Here is a 15,026-nt window from a genome sequence, read left to right as displayed (position 1 = left end):
TATTTTGGCTTTTTTGCTCAATGTACCACTTGAGTCCTAGCTCTGCTTGCAGTTTTTTTTGGTGGTTAATTGGAAATAAGAATCTCATGGACTTTTTTGCTGGGCTGCTTTCAAACTGATCCTCAGCTTTCAGCCACCTGAGTAGCTAGGATTACAGGTGTGAGCCAGTGGACCCTGGGTTGTAAATTCTTACTGAAGAAGAAACCTGCAGTGAACTTGAATGCAAGGTTAGCCTGCCAAGTGCATTTGCTTCACTTGCTCCTTGTTTTGGAATTATACAAGCATCTGTGTGCATGCATGTCCCCCTGCTGAAGTGGTAGAGAACATGTCTATAGTTCTCTGATCTTAATGCTCCTTTGGAAGCTGAAAAATAACAGAGATGTGGACAAGGCTTGTCACAAAATCTGGACTAGGACTTGAACTGGGTCTCCAGGTTTCCATCCAATAAATCCCTCTTATCTAGGAACATGTGGTGCATTAGTGTTTCTGCTACCTATGAAACCGACTGGGTGGAGTTTTTGAAACCCTGGGATTTGGTGAGGTTCTTCTTGTAGTCTTTAGGAGCAGAGCACATTTTGAGGTCTGCTCTGTTGCCTTGGCAGGAGAGTAATACATTTCTGTTTTTCTCTCTTCCCCTAACCCTAGCATATCAATAATGACCACATTCATGGGGAGAAGAAGGAGTTTGTATGTCGCTGGCTTGATTGCTCCAGGGAGCAGAAGCCCTTCAAAGCCCAGTACATGTTGGTCGTACATATGAGAAGACACACGGGAGAGAAGCCTCACAAATGCACTGTGAGTACACGGGTTCGAGGCCTACCTTCCTCATCCTGTCTGAGTTGTGTGCAGCAAAGGGCAGGTGTAGTTGGGAGAAATGGAGTATTACCTGGGGATAAATGCCTGCTTTTTGAGCTGCCTGGCTGGACAGGGCAGCTAGTAGAATGTCGAGCTGGCGGAAGGCCAGTGACCTCGGGATGGAGCTCACCCTGCAGGCTAACCCCAGCCCACAGCTCATTGTGTATGGGGACTCAGAACCTGAAAGAAGTGTAAGCCTCCGCCTTCACCTTCAGTTGACTTTTTAAAAAGTTAATCCCTGAAAAAACTGAGCATCCCTAGTGTACTGTTTTTTTTTAAACAGCAATCTAATTATTCACCTAATTTTTTTTATTGTGAAAATACCATACAGAGGGATTACAATTACATGGGCAAGATAACAAGTACATTTCTTATCAAACATTGTTGCCTCCTCCTTTGTTTTCCCTTCCCATCCCTTCCCATATGCCCCCCCGCCCCCCCTACCCTCTTCCACCCCCACCAAAGTTGTTAGGTTCGTTTTTCGACATAAGGATTTGTACATCCCATTGTTGCAATGAGTCCAGCTGTATCCCTATTTAAACAATTTGTTTTTTCCCTTCCCCTCCACATATTATGCCAACATCAAATACAGTGAAAGCAGGGGTTATACCGTGGGGGAGGGTCACCTAAATTTTAAAGATTGTCTTTAAGTAGTTGTACAAAGGAGATTGAATTCAACAAGTCAAATTATGAGTATGATACATCTTGAGCAATGTCACCTCTTCCCTCCCCTCCCGCATCTCCTCTAACCCCTTCCACCCCTTCAAAACCCCTGGTTCCATTTTCATGCATATAAATTGAAAATTATGACTGTATTCATCCCCCCTTCCTCTCTCCCATTAGCCTCCTACTACCACAAGTTCCAGCATCCTGGTATTCATTTTGTTAAACCTGAAGTTCGTTGTTTGTAGGAGTTACACCATTGCAATTTTCCCCTACGTATATATACCATACTTTAATCAAAAAACCACCACATCTGAAATGTTCTCAAATCTGATGCTTTCTGAGCCTGGCATAGTTTTAGAGTTTTTCTTGCTCCTCTCCTCAGTGCCTAGGGCAAATTGGGAGATCTGAGGAGGGAGAAATGGGCTGGGACTGCCTGAGGCTGAGCTTTCTCCCACCAGGGTATGAGGTACTGGCAAGGCCCTGGGTCAGGCCCTGGGTAACGCTCAGCCCCGGTGCTTTCCATCTTACACGCCCTTTACAAATGTGATCAGTTTCCTGGCTTTGTAGGGACACAAAGCTGAATGAATGAACTTGGCGCTAAATCTGAAATGAGTAGCAATTGGAGAAGATGAAGGAGCAGATAATGAAACCCATTGTCCACACCAGGGGGGTAGATGTTATGTATTTATTTATTTTAAAAAACCATCGAGCCTTCCAGACTTTGAAAAGCACTGAAAACACTTTTTCTTGAACTGCCTGGAGCCCCCTATCCAAATCCCCATTCTTGCAAAGTGTAGCGGAGCTTTTTTGTTCTATGGTTTTGAAAAGCTTCTGACCCTTGGAAAGTCAGGTTTTTGTCCACGTTGAGAAGGAGGAGGGCAGGGCCTGAAGGCCTCAGCTGCAAGTTGTAATTGTGTGGCTGTAATACAGATTTATTTACCTGTTGCTCTTAGTTTGAAGGTTGCACAAAGGCCTACTCGAGACTAGAAAACTTGAAAACACACTTGAGATCTCACACTGGAGAGAAACCGTATGTCTGCGAACACGAAGGCTGCAATAAAGCTTTCTCCAATGCCTCTGACCGAGCCAAGCACCAGAACAGAACACATTCCAATGAGGTAAGCCATCTCCGTGGGCCCAGAGCAAATGGGCCAAAGCCTTCATGGGAGTTTGGGACCACAGGCCTGTTCTGTTTGCTTTTCTCTTGGCTGTTTCCAGCCTCAATGGGCTCTCAGGCGGCTACCTCAAAAATAAGGCTGAAAACCGAGCCCCATTAAGATAAATCAGATGAAAAGGGAATTTCAGAAACTCCTGGTGAACTTAGTTTCCCATTACTTGATACTGCCACCTAGTGGTCAGACAGTAGGAATGCTTGGATTTTGGTCACTTGCTCTGTCCAGATTAATAGGAATCACTGCAAACAAATGATGAGCCTCTGAGCTCATCAGTTCAGAAACGACATCTTCACAGGCGGACATACACTGCTAAAGTAACACTATCTTTATGTGCTGATACTTGGACTTGAACTTAGGATCTTGTGCTTTTACTTAGCTTTCCCAGTTAGGATGGTGCTCCACCATTTGAGCCACACACAGCTCCATTTCTGGTCTTTTTTGCTGGTTAATTGGAGATAAGAGTCTCACAGACTTTCATGCTTTCACTGGCTTTGAACTGAAGTCTTCAGATCTCAGCCTCCTGAGCTGATAGGTGTGAGTCACTGGTACCCAGCTTATACAAAGCACTTTTTACTGCGTTCTCTACATGATATTTTCAAATACACTGTATTTAAGAGCACACTTTTGCAGAACAACCAGCAGTGGTTTAACAAATAAGAGGGCAGACATTCTAAATGCTGATAGCTTCTATCAGCATGGAAGTGATTCTCAGAAGCCCAGTGACTTCAGGTAAAATATAGTGGGTAGTGGATGGTTTGTGTGGTATGGCTGATATTTTCATTTGGCTCCTCTCTCTCAGCTTGTGGAAGTCAAGAATGACAATGATCCCAGATCCATATTGCTTAAGTATTGTTGTGCTTTTCTGACTGTAGACCTCCAGCATCTCTATGGAGATGTAGCTAAAATGCTAGCTCCTCTGTCAACCTCTTGACTGAAGGGAGAAATGTGGGAATAAGGCTCCCTGCCTTTGGGGTCACTATTTAGAATCTTTTGGCATAACACATAGTCCAACCCCAGGAAGAGTATCATCATTTTGCTTGCAATGCTTTAGGCAAGGAGTGGTTTGTACACAGACCTGGGTGTGGCTCTTATGATCTCAATCCATCGTGAGCTTGCAGATTTTCGGGGGTTGAGGGGGGAGAGAGCATCTGGAAGAAACCAAACAAGCCATGCTCCCCAGGGAGCATCTGGCTTCAAGAGCTTTGCTAAATTTTCTTCTTGCTCAACTGTTTTAGGGCAAAAACCACTTCTAGCTGAGTGCCTAGGGCTCACGCTTATAATCCCAGCTACTCAAGAGAGAGATCTGTTTGAGACTCACTGTACAAGGCCAGTCCAGGCAAAAACAATAGCAACAAAAAAGTCTGGGAGACTTATTAACAAAAATAGCAGAAGTGGAGGTGTGGCTCAAGTGATAAAGCACCATCCTTGAACAAAAAAATTTTAAAATCTCCAAAAATCCTAAGGAATAGTGTCTAGACCATGAGTGTTCAAGTTCGGGTACAGGCACCACAAAAAAAAACAACAACAAAAACACTTTGAACAGGATTAACCACACTTCCCAAAAAGCTCCTGCATACCACATGCAGCAGCTGCTCTTTGAAAAGGTTATGTTGGATTACGGAAGGACGTGTCCTGTATTGCTTAATATTGACCAGCTGTATGAAAACACTTTAGACAAGAGGATACATTCTGATTTCGTTTTGTGTTCTTCAAAAATGAATGTGCAATAGCTGTTACACTCGTTTTGTACAAAATACTAAGTTGTCATAAAGAAAACAAATCTACAGAGACAGAAGGCTTACTAGCCTTTGCTAGCATCTGGAAGCAGAGAGAACAGGGTGACTGCTGATGGAGATTGTAACAATGTGCAGGTGAGAACAGGAATGATTGCACAGCTCTGAGGAAGTAATGAGCCGGGCACTGGTAGCTCACACCTGTAGTCTTAGCTACACAAGGACCTGAGATCTGAGGTTCGTGGTTTGAAGCTAGCCCTGGCAGAAAAGTCCTTGAGACTCTTATCTCCAATTAACCACCAAAAAGTGGAAGTGGAGCTGTGGCTCAAGTGGTAGAGTGCCAGCCTTGAGTTGAATAAGCAAAACTACAGGAAAAAGCTCAGGTTTCAAGCTCCAGCCCTAGGACCGACACCAGCCTCACAGAAAAGAAAACCAGCATGTGGCCACCTGGCCCTGCTTGGGGTCCCTCTCTCTCCCCATTCCATCTAAGGCCCTGAGCAAGCACAGAGCCAGAGTCAGAACACTGAAAGGTAATGACAGTAACTGCTAGCCATTCTTCAGTCCCTAATGCCTAGGATTGGGCCCTCATTTCCTGGCATATGGATCTGTACATATATAGTGAATGACACTCACTCCTGAGTGGCCGTAATTTAGAGTTAATGGGAATCAGTTCTTCTACAAAGGAATCTCAAGTTTGGAGGTGAAGTCTCTTCAGGATAATTTTCACCGCCTTGGCTTTTCTGCATTAGGACATTTCATTGTGCCAGGTTGTGCACAGAGCCAAAGTCAGAACACTGAAAGCAGTTTTTAGACATAGATTCCATTGGATGTAATGGATGCATTATGGCCATTGCTTCCCTGAGAACTAGCTGGTCTTTAGCACATGCGAGCATCACGTGGCATGCTCATGAGGCTGTTTCCAGGGCCCCCAGGTACACCCAAATCCAAGCTTGCTCAGGTCCCTTATTTAAAACGGTGTAATAGTTAATACAGCCTTCTACGCCCTTTAAATACCTTGTAATATCTATCACCTCACCAGAATCGCACAGTGCAGTTCTGATTCGTTTTTAATACTTTGCATCTACTGTCGGTTCCTCAGAAAGAAAGGGCCAGTTTCTCTCATGCAAGGACCCAAGAAGGCTTTGTTTGAGGACAACATCATTAATGTGAATGATAAGTCATTATGCAGGCCAGCAGTTCCATGTCTCAGCTGCATGGTTAGCTGGGCACAGGGTGGGTGCAGGTAGAAGACAATCAGGAAGTCCTGAGTGGATCTGACAAGACAAGGTGGCTGAGGGCAGAGTCCTGGCTCCAGCCCGCCACCACCCCCACAGCTGGGCGTAGGGCTTCACGGCTTTGAAGGCTAGAGATGGGCTTCTTATTTCCCAAGCCCTGAGCATTTCCCTCACTGAGCTGTGGCAGACACCCAGAGAAGCACATTTTGAGTAGTCCTGAGAAAGGCCAGAAGCCATTTTCAGCCGTTGATTATACCTATGTGTGCATAGCACATTTCTCAAAGCAAAGAAGCGGGAGACACCTATAAGAAATCTCTTCTGATGATCTCCCCTGTGAGGTGTGGGGTATTCTCCTGATTAGGTGATGGGGGTCTTTTTAAGACATGTTCCTTCATCCCCACCACCACAGTCATCAATACCGTCATCACCACCACCTTCATCACCATCACCGTAATCACTACTTACATCCTCCCCCCGCCCCATCACCACCACCACATCCAAAAGGTGTTTGTATGTTGTACAGGTGCTTTAAAATGATTTAAACTGTAAATGAGCTGGCACTGGTGTCTCAGGCCTGTCATCCTAGCTACTCAGGAGCCTGAGATCTGAGGAGTATGGTTCAAAACCAGCCATAGCAGGGAAGTCTGTGAAACATTTATCTCCAATTGACCAGTAAAAAAAAAAAAAAAGCTGGAAGTGGAGCTTTGGCCCAAGTGGTAGAGCACCAGCCTTAAGCCAAAAAGCCAGGTTGAGAGCACACATACACACAATTAAAATGTAATAAGAAACCACAAAAAACCATGAGGCTGGGACACAATACCTTTATAACCCTCTATTGTGTCATTTTTGTGGCATTCGGCAGAAACCGTACGTGTGCAAAATCCCAGGATGTACGAAGCGCTACACAGACCCCAGCTCCCTCCGCAAACATGTGAAGACGGTGCATGGCCCTGAGGCTCATGTCACCAAGAAGCAGCGTGGGGACATGCACCCCCGGCCCCCACCTCCCAGAGACCCCGGCAGCCACTCCCAGGCCAGGTCCCCCGGCCGGCCTGCCCCCGGGGCCCTGGGGGAGCAGACGGAGCTGGGCATCGCTACCTCAAAGCGGGAAGAGGGTCTCCAGGTGAAGACTGTCAAAGCTGAGAAGCCCATGGTATGTCATTCCCTCTCCTGGTTTTTCCAGAATCATGTGGGGGTCATTGGAAAGGGCCGGGCGAGTCATGGAGGGGTGAAGGGGCAAGACAGTGAGCTTGAGCCCACGGATGGGAGACTGCAGTGTTGCATGAAGTTTGACCCCCAGCTTGGCTGAGACGTCTGTTCTGCTTGGAGCAATTCTGATCAGGAAAGAAGGAAACTAGAAGTTTCCTAGCTGCTTGTAAAAACTGACCCTGGATCACAAGAAAGATGTGATGGTCTCTCTTCAGAGTGCCACTGGGTTGAAAAATTATGCATCAAGTCTTTCTATAAACATACCTTTTCCCGTCTTCTTTGTTTGTGGGGCTTGAACTCAGGTCCTGGGTGGTGTCCTGAGCCTTTTTGCTTACTGCTAGTACTCTACCACTTTGAGCCACAGCGCCACTTCTAGGTGGTTTTTGTTTTTGTTTTTATTCTTGTGGTAGTTAATGGGAGATAAGAGTCTCACAGACTTTCCTGCCCAGGCTGGCTTTGAACTGCAATCCTCAGATCTCAGCCTGCTGAATAATTAGGATGACAGGTGTGAGCCATTGACACCTGGTCTGAAAACTTCTTACAAATAAACATTGTTAGGGTTTAGTGACATTCAGCATTTATGGCCAACATTATTCTTTGAATGGCTTCAGGTGATTTGAAAGTATTCTTGCAAACTTTATTGGGTAATTTTGCTTCATAAAACACCTAAAGATCAACAAGAAAAAAACAAGGGAACAGATAGTAATAGATTCAATCATATATATTTGGTATATATGTATATATATTGATACTAGTAGATTCAATTATATATATATATATATACATATATATATATACTAGTATATATATAGATACTAGTAGATTCAATCATATATATTTGGTATATATAAAATGGATGTGTGTGTATGTATGTATGTGTGTTTGTACACATGCACTGGTACCAGGGCTTGAACTCAGACACTTCAGTTCTTGTTTGGCTTTCTTGCACCTAGCAGGTGCTTTACCATGAGAGTCACACACCTCCAGTCCAGCATTTTATGATTATTCAGAGATGAAGTCCTATGGAGTTTTCCAGCCTGACTAGTCTAGAACCAAGATCCTCTTAGTCTCAGCCTCCTGATAACAACGATTATAGGCGTGAGCCACTGGCACTCAGCCTGTATAAAGGATTGAACGTTGCATGCATTCAGTCTAGTCCATTGCTCTGTCCTGGGCCTGAAATGCAACAGATGGAAGTCGCAGGCAAGGATTTCTGGGCACATGAGAACACTCAGCTTAAGGAAACACTTTCTTTAGCTTGGAGCAGTTCAACACCGAGGGCCTTGTATGAACCTATGCATAATTCACCATTCCACTGAATTCGTGCCCAGCAAATTGTGCCCTTCGCATCAGCAGGAGAGGAAGCTACATTTTAATGAAGTTTTTCTTTGAACGCTTGACATTAAGTCTAGCTAAAAGGAAGGCAAGTGGAGCTTCACAGGCTCTGTCCTTGTCTCTCAGTGTGTAGCTAACCATACTTTAAAAAAAAACAACTGGTGGTGGAGTTTGAACTCAGAGCCTTCTCAGCTGGCTTTCTTCGAATTTGAAGCTGTTATTTGGAGACAGAGCCTCAGGGTAGAAAGCTCAGGCTGAATTTGAACTATGATCTTCCAGATCTCGGCTTTGTAGTGCTAAGATTTGCAGGCGTGAGTCACCTTCACCTGGCTATGTATTTAGCTTTTATAAAGCTAAATATTTTTTAAAATATACAACATATTGAGCAAATAATACTATTGATCAGTATCTGTATACATGCATGCCAAACTTGGGACTTGAACTTAGGGCCTGGGTATGATCCCTTTTCTTATCAAGGCTAGCACTCTACCACTTGAGCCACATTTTTGGGGGGGGGGTCAGTTGTGAAGGACTTGACCTCAGGACCTGGGAACTGTTTCTGAGCCTCTTTATGCTCAAGACTAGCACTATACCACTTGAGCCACAGTGCCACTTCTGGTTTTTTGAGTGGTTAATTGGAGATAAGAATCTCACAGAGACTTTTCTGCCCAGGCTAGCTTTGAACGGTGATCCTCTGATCACAGCCTCTGAGTAGCTACGATTACAGGAATGAGCCACAGGTGCCCTGTGATCATTCTCATTTTTTAATTAGTCATTTCATAACCATGTTTTATGCATCTTTTTGAAGGTGAGCACATACCTGTTTCCTAAAATAAAGACCCCCTCCCCGTCCCAGTTTAATGACTATACAGAACCTCTAGCAGTGTATCTTCAGGTATTTAGGAAAATGGGCCTGTAGTGTACTGGGTCATGTGTCCTGACACTGAATTTTGTTCTAGGAACATTTTAAGAGAACAGAGCTTCCTCCTCCTCCTCCTCCTATTCCTTTTCTTTCCTGGTCCTGGGGCTTGAACTCAGGGCCTGGGTGCTATCCCTAAGCCTCTTTGAGCTCAAGGCTGGTGCTCTACCACTTGAGCTCCAGTACTTCCAGCTATTCTGAATAGTTTATTGGTGATAAGGAATCTCACAGACGTTCCTGCCTGGGCTGACTCTGAACCGCAATCCTCAGCTCCTGAGTAGCTAGGATTATAGGCATGAGCCACCAGTGCCCAGCTCTGGAGCTTCTTGTACCTGTAGCATGCACCTGCAGCTCAAGAAAACTTGTCCTGTTCTTTCCAAGCACCCAGTGCTTCTAAAGAAATTCAGTAGAGGGCTGGGAATGTGGCTTAGTGGTAGAGTGCTTGCCTAGCATGCATGAAGCCCTGGGTTCGATTCCTCAGTACCACAAAAACAGAAAAACTGGAAGTGGCGCTGTGGCTCAATGGTAACATGCTAGCCTTGAGCAAAAGAAGCTCAGGGACAGTGCTCAGGCCTGAGTTCAAGCCCCAGGACTAGCAAAAAAAAAAAAAAAGATTCAGTAAAAATAAAAATCTATAGCTGTTTGCCTCCGTGTATAAAATATTTTACAAAGCAAATCATACAAACACAGGACTAGAAGAGATCCCAGAGGAAAATAACTGCAGCACGGTCCCCCAGTAGTCTCATGGGCACACGTGTGTGTGTGTGTGTGTGCGTGCATGCATGCGTGTGCGTACGTGCGCACGATGTACACACACGTAAAATAAATAGATACCTTCATGGGAATTTACTAATGATCATAGGATTTGCATTTCTTTTACCCTTAATTTGGTCGTCCTGCTATAAATTAAATTCTTTCTTCTTCTTTTTTTCTTATGATTGCAACATCTCCCCGTCTAATGCTCCCTCCGTGTCCTGTTCTTACTTTCCAAGGACAGTGGGTAATAAGGTGAGGGGGTTTTGACGCACCTCTCTCTCTCTCTCTCTGTTTCTCTCTCTCATTTTCTTTGTATTTTCACATCCAGCTTTCTTGTCATATCACATCTTCCTTAGTCTGTGTGGGTCTGTGCTGTTGTCTTTGGTAGTGAATGTAAGTTGGCTGTGTTCGAGGAAGCACATGTTGAATCCCACCAGCATGTAGAAAAAGTAGCGTTAGGCCAAGGGTGAAATCCATTGTTGTGTTTGTCAAGGTTTTCAGGATAAACCAGACTGGGCTGGGTCAAGCAGATGCCTTCGAGTTTCCTCCCATGGCTCATGTCACTGCATTCTCAGACCACACAAGCATCTCCTTGTGTATGGGAAGGGAGATAACATTTGTGGTTTAAGTGGTTTAACCCCCTTTTAAATGTCTTGAGTGCTTGGCAGTGATTTTCTGATTTTAAATGTCCATGTCCTCCTTTAAAGTTCTATAGAACTGTACATCTGCCTACATGTGTGTGTGCATACATATACTTGTTTACCCAGATTCACCCCCACCTCCCACCCACACATACACGCACATTCTGATTTGGCCATCCAAGAGTGTAAGACGCCCTAAATTCTGCAAAGTCTAGGAAGCAGCTGGTGGCCTGGCAAATCCTGGCACAGACTTAAGCCCAGCTCCCCACGCTTGCCTTTCTGCAGTTTCCTTTGCTTTGATTGGTTTCCCTGATGACATTCGTGTAACTGGTAGCTCATTCATTGGATTCCTGTGCTGTGATCACAGATAAAGCACGATTCCTTCCTCAAAGAGGCTGAGCCTATGCTTCCCCTGGGCTGAGGAGGTGTGGTTCTCTACCCTGGAAACAGGCAACTTTAGATTCCCATCCGTTATATATATATATATTCCCAGTTTTGTAGGCAAGCTGGTCCACCCTCCAGTAGCCTCAGGGATCAGAGCTGGCTCAACCGTGAACTCACATCTTTGGGAAGTCACTGAACTTCCCTTAGAATCAGCTCTTTTCATCCTTAGGAAGAGGATTCAACTGTTCACGTCCCAGGACAGCACTGGTACTTGAGATGGCATAAAGCCTCTCTGCCAGCTCATGGCAGACCTGCTTGGACAGTGCTCACAGACACCAGGGTGGCAAGGCTTCCCTTCCTCTTCCCTTCCAGGCCCTCCCCTGCTGGAGATCCAGAGGCCTGGATTCAGCCTCCTCTTGCCAGGTTTTCTCACGCAGTCCCCTTGACTGTGGTGTGGTTAGCACTCTATATCCTTCAGCGCCCCAATCAACGCTCTTCCGTAGTAGGAGGAAGATACCGAGAAAGGAGTTGTTACCCAAAAGGCCTAGAGGGGCCTTGTCTGTCCCAGATTTACGTTCTAGCTGAACAAAATAAGCCCCGAAGACTAAATCACCCCATGACTAATACCTTAGGAGATGAGTCTACTCTGGTCTTATTACACTCAGGTGCCCTCCCTCCGGGCCTTTCATTTTCCCAACAAGATTCCTTAACATGAGTTGTTCCCGATGTTACGGATAAGGAAACAAGGCTGTGGTTGTCTAAATGAGTTCTCTAAAGGAGAAGGCCTTGGCAGTGGGGTTGGAAAGGAAGCATGTATGGGCTGAGCCAGCCTCGAGATCTCATGCTGACGACCCCTTGGGTAACATGTGCTGCCGTCCGCTGCCTACCACGCCACACCATCAGCCTGGTGGTCCATCGTCATTTTGGCATCAGAGCACACCCGCATCCTCTTTCTCATTCAACTCACTGGTGACCCGAAGGTCTCCATGTTCCCCAGCTGCCTTCGTGGTCGGCTCCCTTTCCTTTTCCTCTTTCTAATAACGTTCCTTTTCCTCTGGGTCCCTCCCCAACAGACATCTCAGCCAAGCCCTGGTGGTCAGTCTTCATGCAGCAGCCAGCAGTCCCCCGTCTGCAACTATCCCCTCAGTGGGCTCGAGCTTCCTCTGACCGACGGAGGCGGTGTAGCTGACCTCAGTAACCTGGACGAACCCCCGATCATGGACGCCACCATTACCACGGCCACCACTGCCCTGGCGTTGCAAGCCAGGAGAAACCCAGCAGGGACCAAATGGATGGAGCACGTAAAACTAGAAAGGCTGAAGCAAGTGAATGGAATGCTTCCACGACTGAACCCCGTCCCGCCGCCCAGAGGCCCTGCGGTCTCTCCTCTCACAGGAAATGGTGAGTTCACATCGTACACCCTGCACTGCACCCCGCGCCGCCCCCCATGTGACTGTCCAGTTGACTCTCTGTTCTTGCCAGTGGGCCCTGGCTGGGAGGCTGTCAGTGAGAGGGGCCGGGACCTTCTGGTGTGGCCTTGCTCAGTCTGAAGATTAGGTCTGAAGCCACTCGTAGTAATGCTGAGCCTGCATGAATTGCTTTTCTGGGGCTCATGTTTCCAAAAGAATGCGATAATGGGATTGTACTATAACTGAAGTTAGCGTGTGGGTGGTTCATTCTGATGGAGAAGTCCTAAGTCTAGGGAAGCACCAGCCTCTAAGTTCCAGAAATCTGAAGCCGAGAGCTTAGTGGCCAATTGGAGGGAGAGGGGTACTGCTCTTTTTTATTTTTTTTAAGGGGGTTGGGGCAGTATTTGGGTTTGAACTTAGGCCTTGTGCCTGCTAAGCTGGTACGGTTCCACTAAGCTACCCCTCTTCCAGCCACCCCCCTATTTTTCCCATGGCTCCTATTTTGAGATTGGGTTTTGCTCCCTCCAGGGGGCTCTCCTGGACTGTGGTCCTAATGTTTTGCGACCTGCCGTAGCTGGGGTGACAGGTACACACCTAACTTCTTGCATCGAGATGGAGTCTCATGGACTTTTTTTTTTACCCAGCTGCCACAGAATCTTAATCTTCTCAATCTCAGCCTCCCCACGTAGCTAGGATGGCAGGCACATGTCAGCATACCCAGCGCTTAGCTGAGAAGACTCTCCTGTATGCCTGGGCTTGCCTTGGGGTGCAGTCCTCCTGATTCTCAGCCTTGGGGTCGTTCAGGTGACAGGAATGAGTCACTGGTTCCTGGCAGCAGCCACTTCTTTTTTTTTTTTTTTGTCGGTCGTGGGGCCTGAACTCTGGGCCTGGGCACTGTCCCTGTGCTCTTCAGCTCAAGGCTAGCACTGTACCTCTTGAGCCACAGCACCACTTCCGGTTTTCTTGCGGTTTATTGGAGATAAGAGTCTCTCGGACTTTTCTGCCCGGGCTGGCTTTGAACCGTCATCCTCAGATCTCAGCCTCCTGCGTAGCGAGGATCACAGGCGTGAGCAACCGGCGCCCAGGGCCACTTCTTTTTATGTGTACCCAGGACAGCAAACCTCCTTTCCCATGGTGAGCCCCAAGTCAAGTCAGGGCTTGCTTCAGAGCCAGCATGGAGCACCTGCAGCACACCTCTCCTCTCCAGCAGCTAAGGATGCAAAATGAACCCTAGCATAGAATGGAACATCCCCTGGACACTAAAGCCTTGGGCTTGGCCTCTTCCTTCCTTTCTTCCTTCCTTCCTTCCCTCCTTTCTTCTTTCCTTCCTTTCTCTCTCTTTTTCTCTTACTCTCTCCCCTCTTTCGTTTCTTTCCTTCCTTCCCTTCCTCCCATCCTTTCTGTCTCTTTTTTCTCATTCTCTTTCTCTCCCACTCTCCCTCCCCCCATTCCCACCTTCCTTTCTTTTTGTACTTTAATGGGACTTCAACTTGGACTCAGGAACTCATGTTCTTGCTCGACTTTTCCTGCTCAAGGCTGGTGCTCTACCACTTAAACCACTAGCTTTTTGCTAGTTAATTGAAGAAAAGAATTTCACAGATTTGTCTGCCCAGGCTGGTTTCAAACCAGGACCCTCAGATCTCAGCCTCCCCAGCGGCTAGGATTACAGGTGTGAGCCACTAATGTCTGGCTTGGCTTTGTTTGAATTGGAGCCTGGGATCCATCTGTAGCCTTCTCCCTGAATGTGTGTGTACGTGCCAGTCCTGGGATTTGAACTCAGGGTCTGAGTGCTCAAGGCCAGAGTTCTACCCCTTGAGCCACAGCTCCACTTTTGGCTTTTTGGGTAGTTAATTGGAGGTAAGAGTCTCACAGACTTTCCTACCTGGGCTGGCTTTGAACTTCCATCCTCAGATCTCAGCCTTCTAAGTAGCTAGAATTACAGGTGTGAGCCACTGGCACCCAACTGCCCTTTGCTAGGGACCTGGAGATGGGGGGGAGGGGATCTTCCTCTAAGGCTGTGTGGACAAAGTTAGTGGGAGACCCTGCTTGGAAAAACAAAATAAAAACCTAAACGAATTGAGGGTGTAGCTCAAGTGTTAGAGTAGTTGCTTGGCAGATAGGAAACCGGGGTCCACTTCGTTCATTGCACCAGAGAGCCCCGAGGTTCAGGAAGCTCCTGTTTGGCCCGGATGGTTCCCACCCTGGCGTCGGGCATCGTCTGGTCACACCCTTTGTCTCCCTCCCGCAGGCACACAGTCCAGTACCACCTGCACTTCGGGCGGGCCGGTGACTCTGCTCCCGGCCCGGAGCGACCTCTCCGGGGTGGACCTCACCATGCTGAGCCTGGTCAGCAGGAGGGACAGCAGTGCCAGCACGGTCAGCTCGGCCTACCTGAGCAGCCGCCGCTCCTCGGGCATCTCCCCCTGCTTCTCCAGCCGCCGCTCCAGCGAGGCGTCCCAGGCTGAGGCCCGGCCCCAGAACGTCAGCGTGGCCGACTCCTACGACCCCATTTCCACCGATGCCTCGCGGAGGTCCAGCGAGGCCAGCCAGGGCGACGGGCTGCCCAGCCTGCTCAGCCTCACCCCGGCGCAGCAGTACCGTCTCAAGGCCAAGTACGCGGCGGCCACGGGCGGCCCGCCGCCCACACCCCTGCCGCACATGGAGCGGCTGAGCCTGAAGACCAGGCTGGCCCTGCTGGGGGACGGCCGG

General features: G+C 47.5%; 1 protein-coding gene across 1 annotated transcript in view; it reads left to right on the top strand.

The window, feature by feature from the left end:
• Gli3 (GLI family zinc finger 3) overlaps positions 1-15,026 on the top strand; it is a 210,414-nt gene that overhangs the window by 193,458 nt on the left and 1,930 nt on the right. Inside the window, exons 10-14 of the mRNA XM_013033005.1 lie at positions 646-795; positions 2,475-2,639; positions 6,527-6,817; positions 11,982-12,309; positions 14,566-15,026. Of these exons, the coding sequence (XP_012888459.1) occupies positions 646-795; positions 2,475-2,639; positions 6,527-6,817; positions 11,982-12,309; positions 14,566-15,026 (1,395 nt within the window). The remainder of the gene's footprint in view (positions 1-645; positions 796-2,474; positions 2,640-6,526; positions 6,818-11,981; positions 12,310-14,565) is intronic.

The sequence above is a fragment of the Dipodomys ordii genome, unplaced genomic scaffold (genome assembly GCF_000151885.1).
Source record: "Dipodomys ordii isolate 6190 unplaced genomic scaffold, Dord_2.0 Scaffold161, whole genome shotgun sequence".
NCBI classification, from domain to species: Eukaryota; Metazoa; Chordata; class Mammalia; order Rodentia; family Heteromyidae; genus Dipodomys; species Dipodomys ordii.
The sequence above is the reverse complement of the archived record's forward strand: the minus strand, read 5'-3'. Positions and strand labels throughout refer to the sequence as shown.